Source organism: Condylura cristata, unplaced genomic scaffold (genome assembly GCF_000260355.1).
Source record: "Condylura cristata isolate star-nosed mole 26May11 unplaced genomic scaffold, ConCri1.0 scaffold00004, whole genome shotgun sequence".
Lineage (NCBI taxonomy): Eukaryota > Metazoa > Chordata > Mammalia > Eulipotyphla > Talpidae > Condylura > Condylura cristata.
In genome coordinates, this window is record NW_004567105.1 from 46953628 (window position 1) to 46975675 (window position 22048).

The 22048-nt window shown below is 37.7% G+C and overlaps 1 protein-coding gene across 3 annotated transcripts in view; it reads right to left on the bottom strand.

The window, feature by feature from the left end:
- FAM19A1 (family with sequence similarity 19 (chemokine (C-C motif)-like), member A1) overlaps positions 1–22048 on the bottom strand; it is a 455940-nt gene that overhangs the window by 97199 nt on the left and 336693 nt on the right. For 2 of the 3 annotated variants that reach the window (XM_004675992.1, XM_012720292.1), the window contains exon 3: positions 3691–3831. In XM_004675992.1, coding sequence (XP_004676049.1) covers positions 3691–3831 — 141 coding nt within the window. The remainder of the gene's footprint in view (positions 1–3690; positions 3832–22048) is intronic. The other variant, XM_012720293.1, reaches the window with a different exon arrangement.

The window sequence follows — 22048 nt, forward strand, 5'->3', positions numbered from 1 at the left end:
ATATATATATATATGCCATACTCTTTTATAGAAAACTATTGCTGAATTTCAAATTCCCTTTAATTCTCAGACTTTTCTTTACTAGGATTGTTTCTAAAGAATATATTGATTTGTAGTCAAGTAATTTTTGCCATGTATTTTCTGAAGGTACAAGGTACAATCTCCAGAAATAATTTTTTTTGGTAGAGATTTTGACTCTGGAATCTCATAATGCAAATTGAAAAAAAAAATATATATATATACAATTGCAATTTACCATAAACATATTCTAGTATAATTAGGATTGTTTCTGTCTAGAAGTAGCCATCTAGAAGTATGATGGACTTCATTTGTGAACTATATACTTTAAAAAAAATGGAGTTGCTAGAACTGTCAAAGTTAGGAAGTCACTTCCTGTTGGTCCCTTGAGCTAGCAATCATTCTAAGAAAACAGCACCAAATAAGGTTTATTAGCAATCATAATCATTGAAGCTGTTGTAATGCATATTGAGTGAAAAGGAAAAACTCATGAATTTATCATGGAGATTTTTCTTGCTTTGATGCTAAAATCCACAAAGTTAAAGGACCTCCTCATTCACCAGTCATTGAAATAATTTATTTTTTTCACATATTTGTCCAAATTATAACAGACATAGCTAATATAATAATTAAAACCTAAATAGGGAACACAAATTTGCTCTGAAAATATTCACTTTACCACCCCCATGCCCTGGAAAGCTTCATATGGTTTATAAAACTGAAAAAAAATATATATACACAAATATGCTTCTAGTTACTCTATGGCAAGGATCTTAAGAAGGTCAATCAATCTCTTCTATGGCATAGAAAGGGAAGGGGCAGATATTGACCAAAGTACTGGGCATTCTGTGCTGGTTCGACTACCTACATATGGTTGGATTTCCTTGACTTCATCACTGAGATATGTTGTCATTTTGCACAAAAGCCTTTGGAATGTAACTACTGTAAATGTTAGATCCTGGTCTGCCTGCACTTGATAAGTGGAGAGTCACAATGCCAGATATCCTAGCAGACCATCTGACTCTGACACTCTGTATGCATAATTTTTAGCAAGTTGCCACATCTTTGTGCTCCAGTTTCCTCATGAGTATAAAAGAAATAACAAAACCTTATGGGGTTAGGGTTACAATTAATGAATGCATAGACCTGAAATAGTTGGGACAGTAGAACATGTTAAGCCTTCAACAGATGGTCATCATTAGTTTTATTGTTATTAATCATCTCATTATTTTTAAAACTTTAAGACAGATCAAATTTTATGCCATTATAGATCAGTTAGAATAATCACATAATCTCACAAACCTCCTTATTATTTGCTTTTTTTAACCATGCTGATGGAAAAATTCTTCCTTTAAGTAAATTATGTTTTGAGTCAACATCTTATGAGTTTTTATTTGATTTTAAACTTAATACCTGGGAAGTAATGAGAGATATGTAAAAACTATACATTACACTTTTAGTTGGTCTCAATCAAATATATTAAGCAAGGAACAACTTCCCCCACCCAGTGGGGGTCATAGCATAATAATAAAACATGACAGGGTGTGAGTCAGAGTGTAATGACTTATGCTTCTTCTATTGCTTGGATAAGATCAAGGGTGTACTGATTTTAAAAATACTTATAAATGACTACTCTGTAATTTAAGCTGTTGAGTGTATATTTTTTTCAGTTATTAGGTAGTACAGAATCATTTTTAAATAGAGTATACACTACTTAAACACTTCTCCCAATCTATGTTAAACATCTGAATAAGTTATGATTGTACTGCAATGTTTATGTCCTATTTTAAACAACCTGGTTTTAGATTTTGAATAAAAATCAATATATACTTATTTTAAAAATCATCATTGTTTCTCTACTTTCAAAATTACTCTAGAAAGCCAGTGACTTGCAATTTCAGAGGAAAGAAAAGAACAGCAATTGGAACACTTACCATGGGAAATTTGGTATGTATATAATACATTTACCATATGTGGTGAATGGACTATTAACCAGTATCATGGGAAAACAGTGGTTTCTACCCATTCTTAGGCTCAGAAAGGGAAGCCCATAAACATGGGAAATTTGCCAGGTAGAGGGGATAGCCAGATCAATAGTGGTCCATCTTGAAGTCCCACACTGCTATTGTAGATAGTGTTTCTGAAGAATATATATTAAGTCTGAAAATGTTCATTACATAGTAAACAAAACAAGCTTTGAATAAATAGCATTGTAACATTTTAGTTCAATAAAATACCTACTATATGAGTTTCTCCTTCATGATGGCTTAAGACTGGGAGGACATATACTAAGATACTATCTTAGAAATCAATGGTAACTCTGCACAAGTATATCATGGATAATTTTAACATATGATTGCTTCTGTTCAGGGAGCATTCATTCCTGAAGAGGACTTCTGCACATTAACGACATCCAAGGCAATTAGATAGAGGCAGTTCCAAGTAAAGGAAAAAATCTCATTATTAGTAAGATAAGAAGTAGATACACACAAGGGACTACTATAATGGTGCAAGGTGAATTGGTGGTGGAAATTTTACAGGGACTGCAATGAGAGGAGGAAACAAATCCTCTACAAAATAAACAATGATGTAAAATATGTATACATAAATAAATTTTAAAGATTTAAAAAAATAAATAGGTGCCATCATGTAGTGAGGACTTGAGAGGAACCAGGTACTATACAACGCATATGGAACACAGGACTTACTTAATCTTCACCACAATCTTATAAAATGGAAACAATGATGGTCGCCATTCTACAGAGCAGGAAACAGGATAGTAAGCAAATATGACTTAGCTGATTAGTAACTGGCAGAGTTGAGATTCTATTCCTATCAGGCTAATTTCACAGCTCCTATTCTATTCTGGAATTATTAACTTTTTTGTAATTTAATCTGCATACCAATATCTACACCATAAACACTTTTTCATATCAATGACAGACTTAGGATTCATGGATTTTGAGTGAGTGGAATGCTATGGAACCTATAAACAATCAGCTTGAGTCTATAAATAGCACTGACTATTGTTTAGATACAGACACTAACAGTCTTCCTCTCTGAACTTAACACAGTAGACTCTAGAGTCTCCAAGTCAAACAAACTTGTTCTGAGAGACAAAAATGATCACAATGAGGCTTACACTTTTCACAGAAACTTAGGAAGCAGATACCATTTGCCTCTCTGCCAGCAGAAACAATGCATTGCTCTTTGGTTCTTGCATCCAACTCCTGAAGGCAATTCTATTTCTACATCATTAGAGAAAAAGGCAAACAGAAAACAACAACAACCAAAAAATGGAATTTATAGTTGCAGACCCAATGGTTTCTTTGGCAGAGAACATGAGAAACCATGATGGTTTTATAATGCTTCTTTGCTTCTAGAGCCAAGGATTTCCTCCTATGAGCCTGTGGAGCAACTCATGTAGTCTAGCTGTCTGCTTCCCTGCATTGAAGAGCCACCCATGTTGGTCTGAACTGTGATCTGGGTACGTAGACAATCAGCACACAATTTTCAAACAGCACCATTGACATTTTAGTCACCTTGCATTTTGAATGCACCTTATTCATTACCCTGATCCTTATAAAGATCAGGATATGATAAAACAGATCAATATTATGCATGGTGAAAACACAGACCAACACCAAGAAAGGTGTAAAACCAGTTACTTACCATCCACACAGGAAGGTCGATTTCTTGTCGTTCCAGCCACTTTTCCAGGGAGACAGGAACACTTGACTGTTTGTGACCGCTCCTCAATGCGATTCTTATTACAACATCTGTGAGCTGCTATGACTTCACATGTCCCTCCTTCTGGCAAAAAAAGAATGGAAAGGGACACTGGTTAGTAATGAGTCAATGGTCACTCAGGTCTATGGCAGAACATGTGGAGGGGTCAAGGAAAGTGAGAAAATGATAGAAATAGTTTCATGAAGTATAATCATCAAGAGATTCTCTCCTCATACATAACATACACTCACAAATGCAAGTATGTATGCAAAATAATAAAAATATATGCATAATCTTGACATTACAGCATTGTACATCAAATGCAATAAAGGACACCAATGAATAGCCCTCATGAGGTAACAATTCCAGGCTGTATGTAATGAGAGACAAAGGAACACAGAATGCCTGGAGTTAACATAAAATAGGACTTTGCCTGATTTATGCATTATATTTTGGGAACTCTCATTTGTGTTATCTTTGCATTTAGAATTCTCTGAGTTCCCTTTAATGACAAGCAACTGACATGCTAGATATAGAACTTGTAGTGGCAAAGAATCTGTCCAGAAATTAGCTCTTTTCTCTTCTTGGCTGTCTACTCTCAAGGAGGCTGAAGAGAAAATCTAGTGGGGGAGTCATTTCCCAAGCTACAGCTCATCAGAAGTGATAGAAAGATGCACTGGAGGAAAAGGATATGTGCTGTAAATGGCATCTCAAATCACAGACCTATGCATATTGCTTCACTTAATTGGTACAGGTCAGTCATGCTTCAGCAATATTTATTGGCAACCTCATGCAATGTCAGTTTCCACCAGGTTCTTAACATTTATGCTCTTGGGACAGTCTAAAGGTTGGGAAGCATTCAGGTAGATCTTTTGTACCACAGAATATCAACTAAGCTATTTCCCTAGGGGCACAAGGTATTCCAAATGGCCAGAAACTAACAAATTAACTTTCCCCAAATCAAATTTTGAATTCAAGAATAATATTGACAGGAATTGGTCCATAACATTTAGGGTTCTTGGGATTTAGGATTCAGTTGGCAAAAATTAAGCAAGTATTTGTTGAAGGTCCACTGTACACCAAATATTGTCATAAATTGTAAGAGAGAGGTTAACAACACATATATAATGGGCACTTTGGAACACATGGAGGTAAGTGAGGGAGGAAGGAGAGAAAGTGGGAGCAGGGAAAAAAGGCACAGCTCTGTCCTTCTGAGAATAGGAGGGTTCTTAAGGCCAGGGTGGGAGGTGAGGTGATTCTTCTCTTTGCTTTCCCTCTAATGGTATTTAGAGGTCTAAACAAGGCCTAGAGGAATTCTGATCTAGTAACCAGTAGAGGGCAGGGTGTTACTGGCCTCTAGGAGGAGGAGGTTAGGGATCTCATAATATACAGGACAGCTCCACAACAAAGAAATAGCTGCCTCCTAATGTCTGCAGTGGTCAGAATGAAAAACCCTGCTTTAATATAAAAAAAATGCTGAGAAGAATCATTCACTTAAGGTTGTCTAACTCTGTCTCCCTCAGTGAGAGCAGTTTGGGTCTTCAAACTAGTCTGCTTTAGTTGGAAACTCAGTGTTGTCATTTACACTCTGAGTGAGTAAGTACACTCAGTTTGTAAAATGAGATCCATCACCCCTTTTCATGGGGTTGGGTGAGTACAGACATGATGAGTGGACAGGGGTTAGCACGGAGCCAGATAGAATGCACATATGCTGCTTATCTGAGTATCTAGTGACACTGATTTCTATGTTGGTGAAGCCACCCTCCTCTTGGCCCAGAACCTTCCAAATGCAATTTTTCCTACATACTCTCTCTTACCTCCCCTCTATCACTTTTCCAACAGAAAAGCATTCACTCAGTTAGCGCTCTCTCTCTCTCTCTTTTTTAAGATTTACTTATTTATGCATGCAGAACTGGGTACAGGTCAGAGGTGCAGGGGCAGTGAGAGGCTTCACCAGAGACAGAGCGAGAAGCCGAACAGGCTGACTGATGAAGTACATTGCTGAGGGGAGCAGTGGGTGGGTCAGGAGAGGTCTGCCGCGCCATGTGGATCACCTCTAGGGCAGGGCTGGGATCGAACTCATGCTGAAGTGGCTTTAGCTTCTCAGTGCTGTGCTTTAACCGGCTGCCCACCAGGGAAGTCCCACAGCTCTCTTTTGATATCAATGCGATTATCATTTCCTTAGGCAATGTCCCCTTACTACCACCAATGTTCATTCTCTTTATACCTCACACATTTTTTTACATGTACAACTGGATCAAATCTGTGACTCCAGGCAACTATAGGCTTATTCAGAATTGGAATATTAATTAGCCCTGTTAGCAACAAGTGATGTTGGTTAAATGAATGAAGAAATAAGTAAAACAGTGACAATTAATAGCATAATATCAGTAACAAGTTCTGTAGACATAAATGTTAGAAAAGATCCATTGGATTTCATAGAATTAGGAAAGTATCTTAAGTAATAAGTTGAAAAGTGAAGGGGAAATGTTTCACTAACGTGAAAGGTTAGGGCATTTTTTTTAAAGATTTGTTTATTTACGCATACATGAACTGGTATACAGGCGAGAGGTGTGTGGGTGAAAAGACTAAACAGAGACAGAATGAGGAACAGAATAGGCAGGTCAGAATACACTACTGAGGGGAGCAGCTGGCAGGTCAGAAGTCTGCTGTGCCAGAAGTCCCCTGACTGGGGATCGAACACATGCTGCAGTGTTATAGTAGTATGATCCATTCACTATAATTAATGAGCCATTATTAATCATCATTATTATTATCATGAGGCAACTTCAACTGATAACACTGTAAACTTATTCCAATATGAGTTAGAAAGAGAGGTTCACACCTCTTCAAAACTGCTCCCACACCACCTCCTAAAACCACATTGCACTTACTTATTTTATTCCCTCAAGCAATCTTGGCTGAGATATTTTCTATAAAATTCTTTCCATTTTTGATGACCTTGACAGTTTTGTATAGCTTTGGTGAGGTATTTTGTAGAGTGACTCTCTCCTCTCTCTCTCTTTTTTTTTCTTTTAGAGTGACTTTTTAGTTGACAATAATGTGATGTTTTTCTCACTATTTGACTGAAGATGTGTATTTCTATAGAAAATCAGTCATTCTCATCACATGAGATCACAAGTAAATACTCTCAACATGCCTTATCCCTGTTGATGGGTCAGTTGTGGTAGCTCCTTAGATTCTTCCACAGCAAAATTACTCTTCCTTTCTTCAAACCCGCCCTTTTCCATCCTGCCCTGTTTGCAAGGAGTCAGTGGACACAGTTCAGATTTCAGCAGTGAAGACTGAAGTGTTTCTCTTCCACAATGCAGTATCTACTAAAATTACCGTGAGCTCATCTGCATGGCAGATTTGTCTCTTTTTTCTTATTTTTGGACTTAGTCATTTATATTAGTATGGGCTCATGAATGTTCATTTCATATTTTGTGTTATAATGCAATATCATGTTATTGATTTTGTTGCTCAAAATGTTCCAGCTTTGGCTACTCTCTGCTCTTTCTGTAGGTTTATGTTTCCCCCTGTTGTCCTCCCTATTTGTTTTTATAGCAGTTCCTTTCTCTCTGACCATAGAAGATGTTTCAGGCTTATCTTGAGTATATTTTCTGCCCCCATCCTAAAAGTAGCCATTACTCCAAGGAACAGTTTGGAACATTTTGAAAAGCACATTAGAGTAGTTGGAATTGCAATTTAGGTACCAAAATAGGATTAAATTAGAGATAGTTTTCCTCTTCCAGGAGATGCCTCGGCAACATTTTATGTTGCGAAGAGGTACAAATGGGGATTTTGAAACCAAGCACTGATGTGATTTGTGTCTTGCTTTAGAGGAACCTCCTGGTCACTGTATTCAAGAAGGTTGGTGATGGGCAAGGTGGCAAATCAGAAGAAACAATGGGTCAGGCAAAATTCTGAGCAGAAAGTAAGGAATCTTGAACTTGGATCACAGGAAGAATATCTCACTCTCAGTGCACACCCATCACTCATCACTAAGATAAGATTTAATGTAATATTAGTGTTAATCACACATTACAGTCTTTGCCACAGACACCTGCAATCAGAGTGCTTTGCCTTGTAGTTGTGAGTTACAAGTACCCTCAGTCAAGTCAGTAACAGTTGGTTCTATACTTCAGGAAAATACCACTAATTTCCAAGTCACCATTTGGATTTAATACAAGACTGCACAACATTTATGTTTGAAAATAACTCAAAGCATATGAAAGCTCCCAAGACATATTATGAACCTCATTTGATTTACAGTCAAATCAGCAGACAGTGACAGACATCAATATCTTCTTAGTTTATTCCACTGAGTTAGATAATATGGATGAGGTGGCTTCTGAGATCCAAAGCTCACCCTCCACAGGCAGGTTAGTGATGAACCACGGAAACAGTTCTGTGTCATCTCCACAATCACTGCCATTCAACGAGCTCCTAAATGCATGCTGGGCACTGTATTTGGCACTTTACCTACATTGATTATAAACCTCTTTGGATTTGCATGAAGGACTGTCTGCCACTTTATAGATAAAACACTGATGCACAGAGAGTTCGAAAAACTTGCTCAAAATCACACCAATGTGACTCAGTGCTTTTGGGACTGCTCAACTTCACTTTTTAAAATCATGCCACAAATAGGCTTTCTTTGTTGGTAAAGAACTTCCAGAAGGAAGTCTGACATTCTGCTCAGGATGGATACCAAGATTATAGAAACAACCTGTCCTCACCAGCTGACTCATCATATTTCTGACCTTATTTGGTGAGTGGCAGCAAATTAGTAAAAATAATTTCTCGGCATCCCTCTGGTGCAGGGACACTGAACTCCTTGCAGATTATTGTCTGAACGTGGTGAGCATAATCCCCCTTGAGGGTTACCTAAACCTGGAGAGGTGTTGCTGTAGATGACAGGCTTATTGGTCTTGGAAAATTGAACTATGTACCCACCTGGGATTCTTCTAGCAGATCTGTGATTCACACTCTCACCTCCTCTGTTTCTTTGTTCAAGAGTCATTTTCTCAGAGGTACACTTGATCACCCTATTTAAATCATACTCAAGATTTCTCTTACTTTGTTTTATATGTACCTCATCTTCTCTATAACACTTAAAATTTTCAAATTCCTCCCTGCCCTGTCCTGCCCTTTTCTTCCCTTCCTTCCACTTAATGCTTCTGCTGCCCCCACTGGAGTGTCATCTCAAGGACAGAGTTCCGTTTACTTACTAAACATTACTTGGCATATTATTAGGGCTTAAAAATGTTTCTAATATATATTTCATTTCATCTTCATAAAAGGTCAAAGATATAAATACTATTATTGTTATTTCCATTTTTTCTAGTTAGGATGCAGATTTATAAACCTAATTAATAGTGATAATGATAGTATTATAGGAGCTAACCATTAGTTGAATATTTACTACCTGCCTAACAACACAGTAGATGTATTAGAAAGATTCAGTTCATTTTGTGTTCACAAGAGCAATGAGGTAGATTACCCTTTTTAAACAATATAGGCAAATAAGATCAATAGTAACTTGAACACATGCATATCATTTACCTAGCAACTCTCTGGCATTAGAACCATAACCCAGATCCTCTGACATTCCTAAAATAGTTTGTTTTTTTGGCTCACTTAGCATACCTGCCTCCATTTTTCTGTTTAGGGAAGAAAGGTTTGGTGACTAGGATTTAGCAAATGCTCCATTTTCATTAAAATCTTATATATAAAGTCAATGACCCCAGGCCACATCTTTCTCAAGCTTGCAGATGATGGAATTGCATGCTGGAAACCAGGACAGTATTGCTCTAAATAACAAGTTTATCTGGTCTTGACAAGTTGAACTATGGCTTCAATTACAATGATTGCTCAGGTAACCAAGGTGGAACCAGAACCAGGCCTCACAGGCCCATGGGATCACAACACTTAGACCCAAAGTTTACGCTTGTGACTGACCTAGTCATAGTCAATCAGAACTTTTTAATCTTTCAGTGTAGCCTCACCCTGGAAATCCAGTCTAGTGATTTGTGTTTTCACAGTGCAAATATTAAATCTTTGACAGGGAAAGAATAACATCTTTAGTCCTTTGCTAGGAAGTTTTCAGGTTAGTTTGTGAAAAACAATAAATTATTTGAAGAGGCTCACTTTCTTCCATTGGAAGAAGAGAAGAAACTTTAGTTAAAAAAAATTTTTTTTTAAAGATTTATTTATTTATTCATACAGAACTGGGGTACAGGCCAGATATGTGGAGGGTGAGAGGATTCACCAGGGACAGAGTGTGGAGCAGAACAGGCAGATCGACGAAGTACACTGCTGAGGGGAGCAGCAGGCGAGTCAGGAGAGGTCTGCCAAGCCATGTGGTCACCTCCGGGGCAGGTGGGGATGGAACTCATGCGGAAGTGGCTTTAGCTTCTTAGTGCTGTGCTTTAACCCGCTGCACCACCAGGGAGGGCCCTAAAGTATTTTTAACATTTACATTATAATAGTCTATTCTTCAAATGGAAAAAGTGAAAACTACACTATAAGCTGATGATTGGCTTGCTACAGCTTTGGCAAGTATTTGCTGGCTGGATAGATTTGCTGGCTGAATGGATCTGCTGGCTGGCTGGAGTTGCTTGATGAATGGATGGTTAGATGGTTATACAAAATGAAAAATGAATTACAAACCTGTCCTAGAATTTTTCACAGTCAAATAATATTTAAGTTACTATTTCTTGAGAAGCTTGGCTATTGTTGGCATAGTATTATAGAGTAAACTTGTAGAATATTCTCTTCCTAATTGATATGTATTTTAAATTCTTGGTTTTAGCAATATTTACTGTTAGTGTGGGCCACCCAGAATGCAGTGAGGAATTAATTCTGTAAAAAGACATAAAATCTTAAGCTTCTATTTTAATCACAGGGAAATAATTTTTCAGACCTATATACTGATTTTAAAGTTATATTTACATATTGCCCTCATTAGCTGTATGTTTAAAAAAGGGGAATTAGATACCAAGATGCTCCCTTGCTATATCCTTATTGATAGTGAAGAGTTAGGTTTGTTTTAAGCCTTACTGGAGATGAGAATCTTCTCTTACCTGCATTTTAGAGATTACTTTTTGAACTGTATTTTCAAATTTAATTGCAAAGGTTATTTCAAAGTTATAATGAAAATATTTGTCATGTAAATACTTTTCAGACTTTTCTTTGGTGCTAACACCAGTTCATTCCTAGATTTCAATCTCAATCCAAGTCAAAATGATTTCAAGATGATCTATGGTTTCTTAAAACATATGTGCTCAGAAAGTTGAGATGCCCATTTTTACTTATGGATTATCTGGAAAATGGCATCTTTTCTGTATTTTACCCAGTGTCTGTAAATCTAGCAAGTTCACTGAGGTAAACTATTAGCTAATTGCAGAAAACACAACATAAAGAATTAGCCAGTATGTAGGTTGTCTATAAGACTTACTATTCAGATTTTCCAGATTTTGCTTGTATATTTCACTTTACCCATCGAAAATACATCTAACACAAAATATAAAAAATTAAGCTTACACTCTATCTTTACAAGGAACCCATTTTTTCTTGCATATTATAAGGTAACTGTTGTAATCACCTGTCTGACATAGAACATGAGTTGATGCTTGATGGACACCAATTTCACAGTTCTCATTCCAGCACAGAATTTCAGAATGGTAACCTTGATTTTCGCCCCCTTTTCCCAAGTTCTTTTCCCAAGTTCTGCCAGATGGCAACGAAAAGGGCTCCTGCAGGGCAACACCATGGGACCATTCTCCAGCTCCCAGTCTGTTCTCTCTCTTTGGTTTTTCAGAGATCTGAGTACATTACCAAAAACTGTTTTAACAGAGAAAATTTCTAATATCCAAATGGGAAAAATAAACACAACATTTCAAGATTATTTCTGGCAACAGTAATTCTGTGAGAATGAGGGAAGTTAAAAAATGCCACATCTAATATGCTTCTGGCAATGATCCTCCTTCCCAGTTCAACACATCATCGTCTTATCTAGTACAAATGAGAAAGCACAAAGAAGATGAATGACTAAGGATAACATTTCTTTTTTAAAAAGACCTCACTCCCCTGACAATTTTATGTCATGATGGAAAGGGAAGATGAGGTTAGGAATTACTAGCAGGCAGATGGCTCAAAACTTGAAGGTTGGCATCAAAGTACAGTTTGCCCCAAGAACTGACATCCAATAGATGTAGCTCATAGCAACCAACTGGATCCTCTCAGCTATAAAATACAGGAACAGTCTAAAAATAAGCACTCATGAGAAATTTCTACTGCCTAATTCTTTCCATTTGTGAGAGAATTTGAAACTCGGGAATATATTTTGGTGTTGATGGTTTCACTCTCCATCATTAACCACAGCCAAGCCATTAAAAATTAATACAATACCCTGTTTTCTGGGGAAGAAATAATAGGGAAGACTGTAAAGTTGGAATAGAAGTGAATTATCCTAAAAATAAAAAGAAAAGGAACCTAAGTCTGATCCTACAACTTTTTGACCCATGTATTCTTCTTTCATGTCAATTTTTATATTGGTCTCCTTAAGCCCAATTTTAAGTCAGATTCCTTTTCTCTGCAATTTTACAATCTCATGAAATCCTCCCACAATAATATTCACATCATTTTAACATTTTTTTTTAAGTTTTTAAAAAGATTTATTTATTTATTCACAGAGAACTGGGGTACAGGCCAGAGATGCGGAGGGTGAGAGAACCCACCAGAGACAGAGTGGAGAGCAGAACAGGCAGATCGATGAAGTACACTGCTTAGGGTAGCAGCGGGCAGGTCAGGAGGGGTCTGCCACTCCATGTGGTCACCTCCGGGGCAGGTGGGGATCAAACTCATATGGAAGTGGTTTAAGCTTCTTAGTGCTGTGCTTTAACCCGCTGCATCACCAGGGAGGGCCCCATTTTAACATTTTAAAAAATGCATTCTTGCATTTCTTATAGAGGGAAAAGGTAATAATTTCTGTTTCATCACTTTACCCTGTACTGAGGTTGAAATCTGGTCCATGTTTGGTTTACAAATATTTGTTGACTGAACTTTTCCCCCAAAGACTATGTTTTGATCATTATTATATGCTTTCTTAGCAAGCTGAATTTCTTTTTTCATCATGTCTCCTAATTGGAATTATTAGTTCACTGCTTGTCTATCATGTTGGGCTAAACTCTCCAAGATATCAGGAACAATGTCTTGCTTACTTTGTTAACCCAAGTGCCTAGCATAATGGTAGGCACAGTTAGTGCCTGGCATTCATACACTTACTAATTGATTAGAAAATTAAGTGAATGAAGGAAGGAAGAAAAGAAACAAGGGGAGAGAAAAGGGGAAGGAATGACAGAGAAGAAATGAGGAAAATGAAAAGTGAGAAAGATAAAGATTGAATATCAATTAATCTTCCTTAGGAAACCTAATCTTCATATACATTATTTGGTCTTTTCAGAAAATGAAGTTGAATGATAAATGTACCTTTTTTCAAATACATGACCTTTAACATCTTCTACAAGAATTAACTTGGAAATTTGGTTTGAGATAGAGTCAGAATATTCAAGGGAGAGAATTTTTGTTCTAAGTGAAATGACTGGAAAATGAAATAGCAATTATGAGTAACCATAGGAAACTTTAGTCCTCATTAATAGTTAAGACAGGATACAGCTGCTTAGTATTTAAGGCAACTTTTGGAGAAAATGAATTAAACATGATTAAGGAATGTTAAGATTGGCATGATTATTGGGATCCGTTCATTTTGATTGCAAATGGTTTCTTTAAAAGCTGTTATATGTAAGACAAAGCACACATTTTCTGAGATTCAGTTTTATAGGACTTCATGATCAAGGCCTTATAAATAGCTCTCATAGAAGCTATTGTAGCGGATGTCAAAAATGCATATTTACAATTGTGTTAAAAAATGCTTTATTGACCCGGTGGACTGGAAGGAAGCTCCAGTGTCTTTGTCTGTAAATCATTGGTAAGAGTGACACTAATGGAACTTTAAACATGTTTTGGTTAAAGAGACCAAAATGACTGCATTATTTGTTTAAGCTCAAGATTAAACAAATTACCATGCCCTCCCTTTTAGTGTTCCGGGGTATGTCAAAGACAGACTAACTAGGAAAGACACACAAATTCTGGACCAGACAGCCATATTTGAAGCAGAATGGCATAATGAATAGGATAACAGATTTTAGAGGCAGTCTCAAGATTGTAGACCGGATCTGCTGCTTCCTGTTATTTTCTATTTTATTCCTCAAGTTTCTCATCTGCAAAATGTGGATAATACTAGCATCCACCTTATAGAGATGGTTATGAGGACTAAATGAGTACCAGTTTAGGCAAATGATTATCATAATATCTAGTTCAAAGTAAGCATTAAATGATAATCTGTCATTATCAATACTGTTGGTACCACCATCATCTCTGATTATAGAACTAGTGGAGAAAATATGATTCTTCTCATTTCTCCCCCCTCTTTTCACTGATGTGGACCATGCTTTACATTTCTCTTCCAGGGGGAACTAAATTTAAAGCTCACTATTCCCCTGAAATAAAAATGCTACTGCAAACTTAAATGCACCATATATCCCCTAAATTTGGGCCTTTTTTTTTTTTTAAAGATTTATTTATTCACACAGGCCAGAGATGCAGAGGTGAGAGGATTCACCAGAGACAAAGAGGGGAGCAGAACAGGCAGATTGACGAAATGCACTGCTGAGGGGAGCAGTGGGCCGGTCAGGAGAGGTCTGCAGTGCCATGTGGAGCTCCTCCAGGGCAGGCAGGGATCGAATTCATGCGGAAGTGGCTTTAGCTTCTTTGTGCTGTGCTTTAACCTGCTGCACCACCAGGGAGGGCCTGGCCTTTGTTTTTTAAATAACAAAATGGCTTATACACCTGTCTATGTTGAATATCTTCTACACAAACCATTTTTTTTTTAAAAGATTTATTTATTTGTGTATACAGAACTGGGGTACAGGCCAGAGGCTCAGGAGCGGCGAGAGGCTTCACCAGAGACAGAGCGGGGAACAGAACAGGCAGATCAACGAAGTACACTGCTGAGGGGAGCAGCGGGCGGGTCAGGAGAGGTCTGCCACGCCATGTGGTCACCTCCGGGGCAGGCGGGAATCGAACTGATGCGGAAGCGGCTTTTAGATTCTCAGTGCTGTGCTTTAACCCGCTGCGCCACCAGGGAGGGCCCACACAAACCATTTTTAATAGCTCCTCTAGCAACAAGGAAATGAATTTTGTAGCTGATAAGGGTTAATAGCCAAGATCTGCACAGAAGTCATATAACTAAAAAATGGAGGACAAACCAATCAAAAAAAAAAAAAGGACAGAAGAGCTAAATAGCTATGTCTCCTAAGAAAACATGTAAATGGCCAATAGGCACATGAAAAAAATACTCTTTATCATTTATCTTCAGGGAAATGCAAATAAAAACCACAATGAGATATTACCTCACATCCCTGATAATGACTTATCAAGAAGGCCAGAAACAATAAATATTAGTAAGAGTGTAGAGAAAAGGAGCATTTAGTCACTGTTGGTGACTGCCAGTCCCTGTGAAAAACAGAAGTTCTCAAAATAATAGAATGCAATGAAATATAGCAATCCCTTTCCTATGGATCAGAAGGGGTAGTTTGAAGGGATACATGCATGCCTACATTTATTATAGCACTATTTATAAAAACAGAGTTATGGAAATCACCTAAGTGCCCAGATGCAGGTAGGACATTAAGAAGGTATGGTCTATACACACAATGGAATACTACTCAGCTGTAAAATAAAAAGATGAAATTTTGCCATAAGCAACAACATGGGTGTAGCTAGAGGGGATTATGCGAAGTTAAATAAGTAGAAATGAGAAAGATAAATAGCATATGACTTCACTCATATGTGGAATATAAAGAGGCAAACAAAGGGACAGATAAGAGCAACCAAACAAACAACTCCTTGAAATCAGACTGCAAAATTGGCAATACTACAGGAGGAGAGGCTGTAGTGGGAAATAAGGGGAAAGGGCCCAGTGGACTCTGAGGAAAGATGACAGGGTCACTGGTGGTGAGTGTGTATGATAGTAAACACTTGAAGAATTTTGTCCTATGCCCCTGTAACAAACCCAGTGCTGTAAACTAATGTTATTTCAATAAAATGATTTAATTAAAAAAATAAATTTCACCCAAGATGCACCAATGAGGTCACAAGAACATTGTCAAATCTTTACTGTTCTTTTAACATTATACACTTGGATACCATTAGGTAGGGGAACCAAGTAAATAGTTTGGAGACCAATCTGCCTAGTACTATTCTCAGATCTGCCTGAATTTTTTTTTGTTAATATAAACCTGGCAACATAATATCACCATCGATTTTCTACCCCCAAATTTGCTTGTCTAGTCTGAACTTGCCTTCAGTCATTGTAAATTAACATAAACTTAGAAATGACTTATTGCCCAATAGTGAAAGTCACACAACGGCTGTGTGGCTGCTTAAACAATTGAAGGGGAAGCTTCAACCTCAATGTGGGACATTCACTCTGGAAATTAATGTAAGTTTCTGGAAATGAAATCACAGCAGAGTCCTTCAGCTTCCCTGGGCTATGATCTAAAATAAATAAGTCATATTCTACCTTTGTGATTAAGGCAAGAAGCAAGGCTTAGAAAAATAGGTATGTCTACTGCTCACCTCTAAAGTGCAACATTCTCAATCTAAATCCTAGCTGGATCTCTCCCAACACAGTATTTAAATTGAGATCACTGATCTAGCCAGGTGATCGTTTATCTGGCATTCCTTCTCCATTTTTAGCTTTCAAGACTGGGAAGTACTTGGAAAAAACTTCTAGAGAAGAGACACACTATCTTATTTTATATGAGCAGCTCCTCTATTTATATTAATTGCCCTATAATTATGTGAAACACTCATATCAAAAATTGAATGTTATTGCTTAAATATTTCAAATAATATAATTTGGATTACTGGCAAGGTGACTTAGAGTAAGTTGGAATATGTCCCTGCTACCTCATAAATAAAAGGCCCAACTTTATAGGATGTTGTAAGCCTTAGAATTGTGTATGGAAAGTAATTAATACACACAGCACCAAGCAGCATACAGAATATATGCTATAAACAAGAGTTGGCGTTCTTATTATTAAAGTAAAAAATGAAAGTCAATTTTAAAGGCAACACTAGAGAGCTTATATATGACATGAGTTTTAATGGTAAGATAGATTTCTGAGAGGATGTAAAGTAAGATATTTACCTTTCTAGCTTAAGTCCTACCTGTCAAATATCTTAATTATTCATGCTGTGGTGGGTGATACAATATGCTCTGTGCATCGCACCTTGCCTTATTTATTATTATGTCTTAACTCAACTTTGCTCTGTCTCTGCATGCCAGTTACATACAAGTAGGAATAGTCTGGCAGAAGAAAGTCCAACAATAATTATAAACTTATTAAAAATTATTTTTAAATTGCCTGATGATGATTCTTCTGGAACGTTGTCATTCATCAGAGGGAGAAGGACCAGGACAGGAGTGATAGAACTATGGTGACGGTGCGCGGGTGAATTGGTGGTGGGAATTTCATGGGGAAGTTGCACTTTGTACAAAAATGAAGGATGATGTAATGAATATCTTTACAAAATTAAAAATAAAAATAAAATCTTTTAAATGGATATTTTTATATTACCCTTCATGGGTAAGTGTGATAGATGGTAAAAAACATGGGCAGGGGTTACCCACAGTAATGTTATGGAAAGTTAAAGTATAGTCAACAAAACCAGCAGGGTTTGTGATCATTCCAAGTTATCACTGATAAATCGCAACTATTTTATGACCTTTTCCTTGTAGCTAAACAAACAACAGCAAATAAAACATACCCATGGAGCAACATCCCTGAATTGGTTTAGGAGCAAAGACAAGAAGGTCTAACTACAATTTGAGATATTCATGGGAGATGTGGTCGTGAAATATTGTCTCCTGAAGAAGCATAGTCTTTCTGGGTTAGATGGCAGAGGTGGGTTCTCTTGTTGAATCATAAAATGAACTTAAATTACAAGTCTTTGATTCCCGAACCACATGAAAATTCATGTGTTATATTTTACTTGCATCTATGGATAAATCACTTGTAATCTTCTTAAGAAATTATTGAGCATTATGGAAATCGGTTATACAAACAGTGTTTTGCTAAATTTTATAATTAAGTGTTTTATGAGAAGTTCTGCACACTATCAGTGACTAGGATGTCTGTAAATCCCAGTGGGTTTACATGGGACAGGTCATTAAGAGTATAACATCTAAGGGTCTCCCTCGGGGTGCAAGGGGTTAATTCTCAGTCACTGCAGCACAAGTTCAACCCCCAGCCAGGGAGCTGACCCACATGGCACAGCAGACCTCTCCGGTCTACCTACTGCTCCCCTCAGCAGCGTATTTCAGTAGATTCACCTATTCTGCTCCCCACTCTGTCTCTAGTGAATCCTCTCATGTCTACCACCGCACCTCTGGACTGTACCCCAGCTCCTGTACACATAAATAAATAAAATATTTAAAATAAAATGAATATAACAGGTAAGATCATGTTTTGGAGTCATGTTGAGTGGATTTAAGTATAGCCTCCAACATTTACTAGCCGCATTTATATCAGAGAAATCATTTAAACTTTTTATTCTTAGTTTCCTAATCTGTAAAATGGGGGGAAATAACACAATGTAGTTGTGAGGATTACTGAGGGAACAGTGGCAGAGCAGGAAAGTATAATTAAGTACAAAAATAAGTAGTGTTTGCTATTAACATCACTCTTGTTAGTTTTAGCTGTGGCAGCTGGCAGGGTTACTAAATGTCTGGATTTCATCCTTCGATTTATTGTACTCCTAGTTTCCTTGTGGGTAGAGGGGCCCATGTAACTGTTTCTGTGTTAATGGAAGAAACGTAGTATCACTTCCATGTGCACTCTTAATTTCCTGCACAAATTCTTCTGGAGCTGTGCAGAGGTATTTCAGATTAGGGATCAGCAAACTTTTTCTACAAAGGTCTCTGTGAAAAATACCAAACTTCGCTGTTGTACAGTAAGTAATCTGCAAGCAAAGGCATGTGACTGTGTTAGAGGCGGTTCTGGGAAAAGGGAAGAAGCACTGAGGGTGCCACTTTCCCCACCCTGCTAACATACAGCTGCCTTGCATTACGGTCCCTGCAGGCATGGACTAGGCTTCCAGAATCTGGGGTGAGAGATGTAGAGAAATTTGGAAGAGGTGCATGGGTGAGAGACCCAAGGGAGGCAAGAGACAACAGTAGTATTCTAAGTTAATGGTGGATTAGGTGGTACATTTTGAATTTTGAGTCTCATCATTTTGGGGCCCACCTAACCCCGTTCTTGTGGTTCTTGCCAGAAAGTTCCTTGGATGTGTGGAAAGCTTTCAGCAGCCCTGTATTGGGCTGAGACTGTTTAGCTGGATGTTGGTGCATGAAGGGCTATGTGATTTTTGCAGTTTTAGTGGGAAACAATTACTTGAAATCCTCTTCTCCCTCCCCTCCCCCTCCTGCTCTCCCTCTCTCTGTATATAAATAAGGGGTTAGAATGTGGCATTATGAAGCTATCTGCAGCCACTGCAGCACAAGTTCTATCCCCGACCAGGGAGCTGACCCACAAAGACACAGCAGTCCTCTCTGGCATCACCCGCTGCTCCCCTCAGCAGTGTATTTCAGTCACTCTGCCTGTTCTGTTCCCCATTCTGTCTAGTGGATCCTCTCACCCTCTACACCTCTCCAGTACCCCAGTTCTTGTATGCATAAATAAATAAATATTTTAAAAGTAATCTTTATCCCTACAAATCTGTTTCACTTGCACTCTTATAGAGAGCAGAGCACCCTCTGCTCTCTATAAGGGTCCCCAGGTTGGGGTCCCTGTGTATCACTCAGTGATATGCTAAGAGCTGTATACCAGTGCACTTCATTATGGAAGCTGAAACTAGAATTTCATGTGCCAAAATTATCCTTTTGATCCCCCCACCCCCCCAGCTGCTCAAGAAGGTAAAGACCTTTCTTAGCTTGTAGGTCATACAAAACAGATGAGATGCTGTACCAGAATTCACCAACAGGCCATTTTTTGGCTGTTCCTAATTTTGACTGTTCCAGCAGTTCTTGTCACTGAGTAACTTTGACAAGCACAGCCTCAATGTTAAAATAAAACAGTCATGTTACATGATGAATAAGCCTTTAACATCTTTAAATCATCATATTTAGGGGCTGGTTTGTTGTGGCAGCTTAACACAATCTAACCTGAATAAAATATTACTCTGAGATGATGACAGAAAAAAGGTCCATCATCACTGAAAGAATGTTTAAAGATATTTAAATATGTTTAATGATAACTAGGGCATAACCATCACTAAGGCTTTCACCAATGAAGTACAATCTTTCTAATATCCACCTTCCAGGAAGAACTAGAATGAGCGATTACTGCTCAGTTTCCTTCTCTGCACACATACGTCATCCAAACCTGGCTCTTGTCATCACAGTATTTTATTAGTTTAGCTGAGAGGTAATAACAAAGTACATATTTAGCCAGAGAGATCAGAAAACACACATTTAGGGGAAAGGAAGGCAAACAAAAACTGATTTGTGTTACACATTGTAGAAGTCATTAAATATGACTCAGGTAGAAAAATGTATTACTTTTATTTTTGACAGTGATGACAATTTAATAGTATTTGATTCTACTCAGTTACATACATCGTCCAAAGGCATTGAAAGGGGCTGTTTATCATGATGATAAACAAGATTTAATTTCCTCTTTAGCTGCATGGATGTGATCAGAAGTCTAAGGCCACTCAAAATCTCTTAGTCTGGCCACCAGGCAGACATTAAGCTACTCAGGACCATCTGCACTTGAAATTAGTTTCATTTAATGGGCCTTCTCTGAGTATGTGAGCACTGAGGGAGTATTTGCATGAGTGTATGAGCAGGGAGCACTCAGTGTGGACCTGCGAGATTAGGGAAGTATTTCTGACTCACTCTCTGGGAATTTCATACTAATTTCAAACCACAGAACTGGTTTTGATTCTGGGTTGGGCAAAGCAGACTAGATAAATTTTCAACATACCACGAATGTAGAATTAGTTTGAGAAGGCTAGTATCTGATTCAGCTAAGTATCGGTTTGTTTTTAGTAATGTTACTATTATTAGTATTAGCTGTGCGGTCATTAATGCCATTAGTCATTTCTACTTTGTCAACCTGTCCAGAAAGAATTTCCCTTTCTTTAGGTCACTGCTTAGGGATTCAATATCCTTCTTATTCCAAATTCATTGTGCTGATTCTATCTCTTGAAATAAGGGTGTACAAGAGTCAATACCAGCTAAGTTAATGATACATTTCCAATAAACCAATGATTTCTATAAGAACATGGTGCAAAGTATATACAGTTAAATCAAACTGTTAAACAATTATTGCAAGAAGATATAATTTTTTCTATAAATATTTCTGAAGGAAAAAAATCTAAATCTGGAGCTTGTCAGTATGTTAATATCTGCATAGAAAACCTTAATAATGGGGCCCTCCCTGTTGGCGCAGCAGGTTAAAGCACAGTTCGATCCCCGCCTGCCCCGGAGGTGACCACATGGCAGACCTCTCCTAACCCACCAGCTGCTCCCCTCAGCAGTGTACCTTGCCAGTCAGCCTGTTCTGCTCCCCACTCTGTCTCTCTAGTGAATCCTCTCCTGCACCTCTAGCTTGTGCCCCAGTTCTGTGTGCATAAATAAATCTTTAAAAAAAAAAGAAAAGAAAACCTTACAAATGAAGGGAATCAACACAGAAGGAAGCCAAGTGGAGAGGTAGAATATTTCCTGACATCGGTGTTAGTGTGACTTGATGCAGCTGTACCTGAAACTCATTGCTGGATTTCAGCTAAGTCATTCTGCTTTTCCTTGATTAAGTTTGAATTGTATTTTTATTTATTTATTTATTTATTTTTTTTGCTACTTTCAATAAAAACAGCCCAGAGGCAGAGTTACACTAAAGGCATCAAGAAAATTCTTTGCAATTATTTTTATCTTCTTTTCAGTAAATTTTGTTGTATGCAGGACCCTATGGTTGGGTCCAGCTGAATCAGATACTAGCCTTCTCAAGTGTCACCTCCCCGGGAAGTCTTCCTTCACTTTCCTGTTTAGATCTCTCACACCTGTTCCTCCCCATTCTATATTAACAGAACATTTGGCCATCTCCATTTCTGTACATTTAAATGGCAATTTTACATGTGTTTGTCAAATATTTTTTATTAGTCTTGTTTG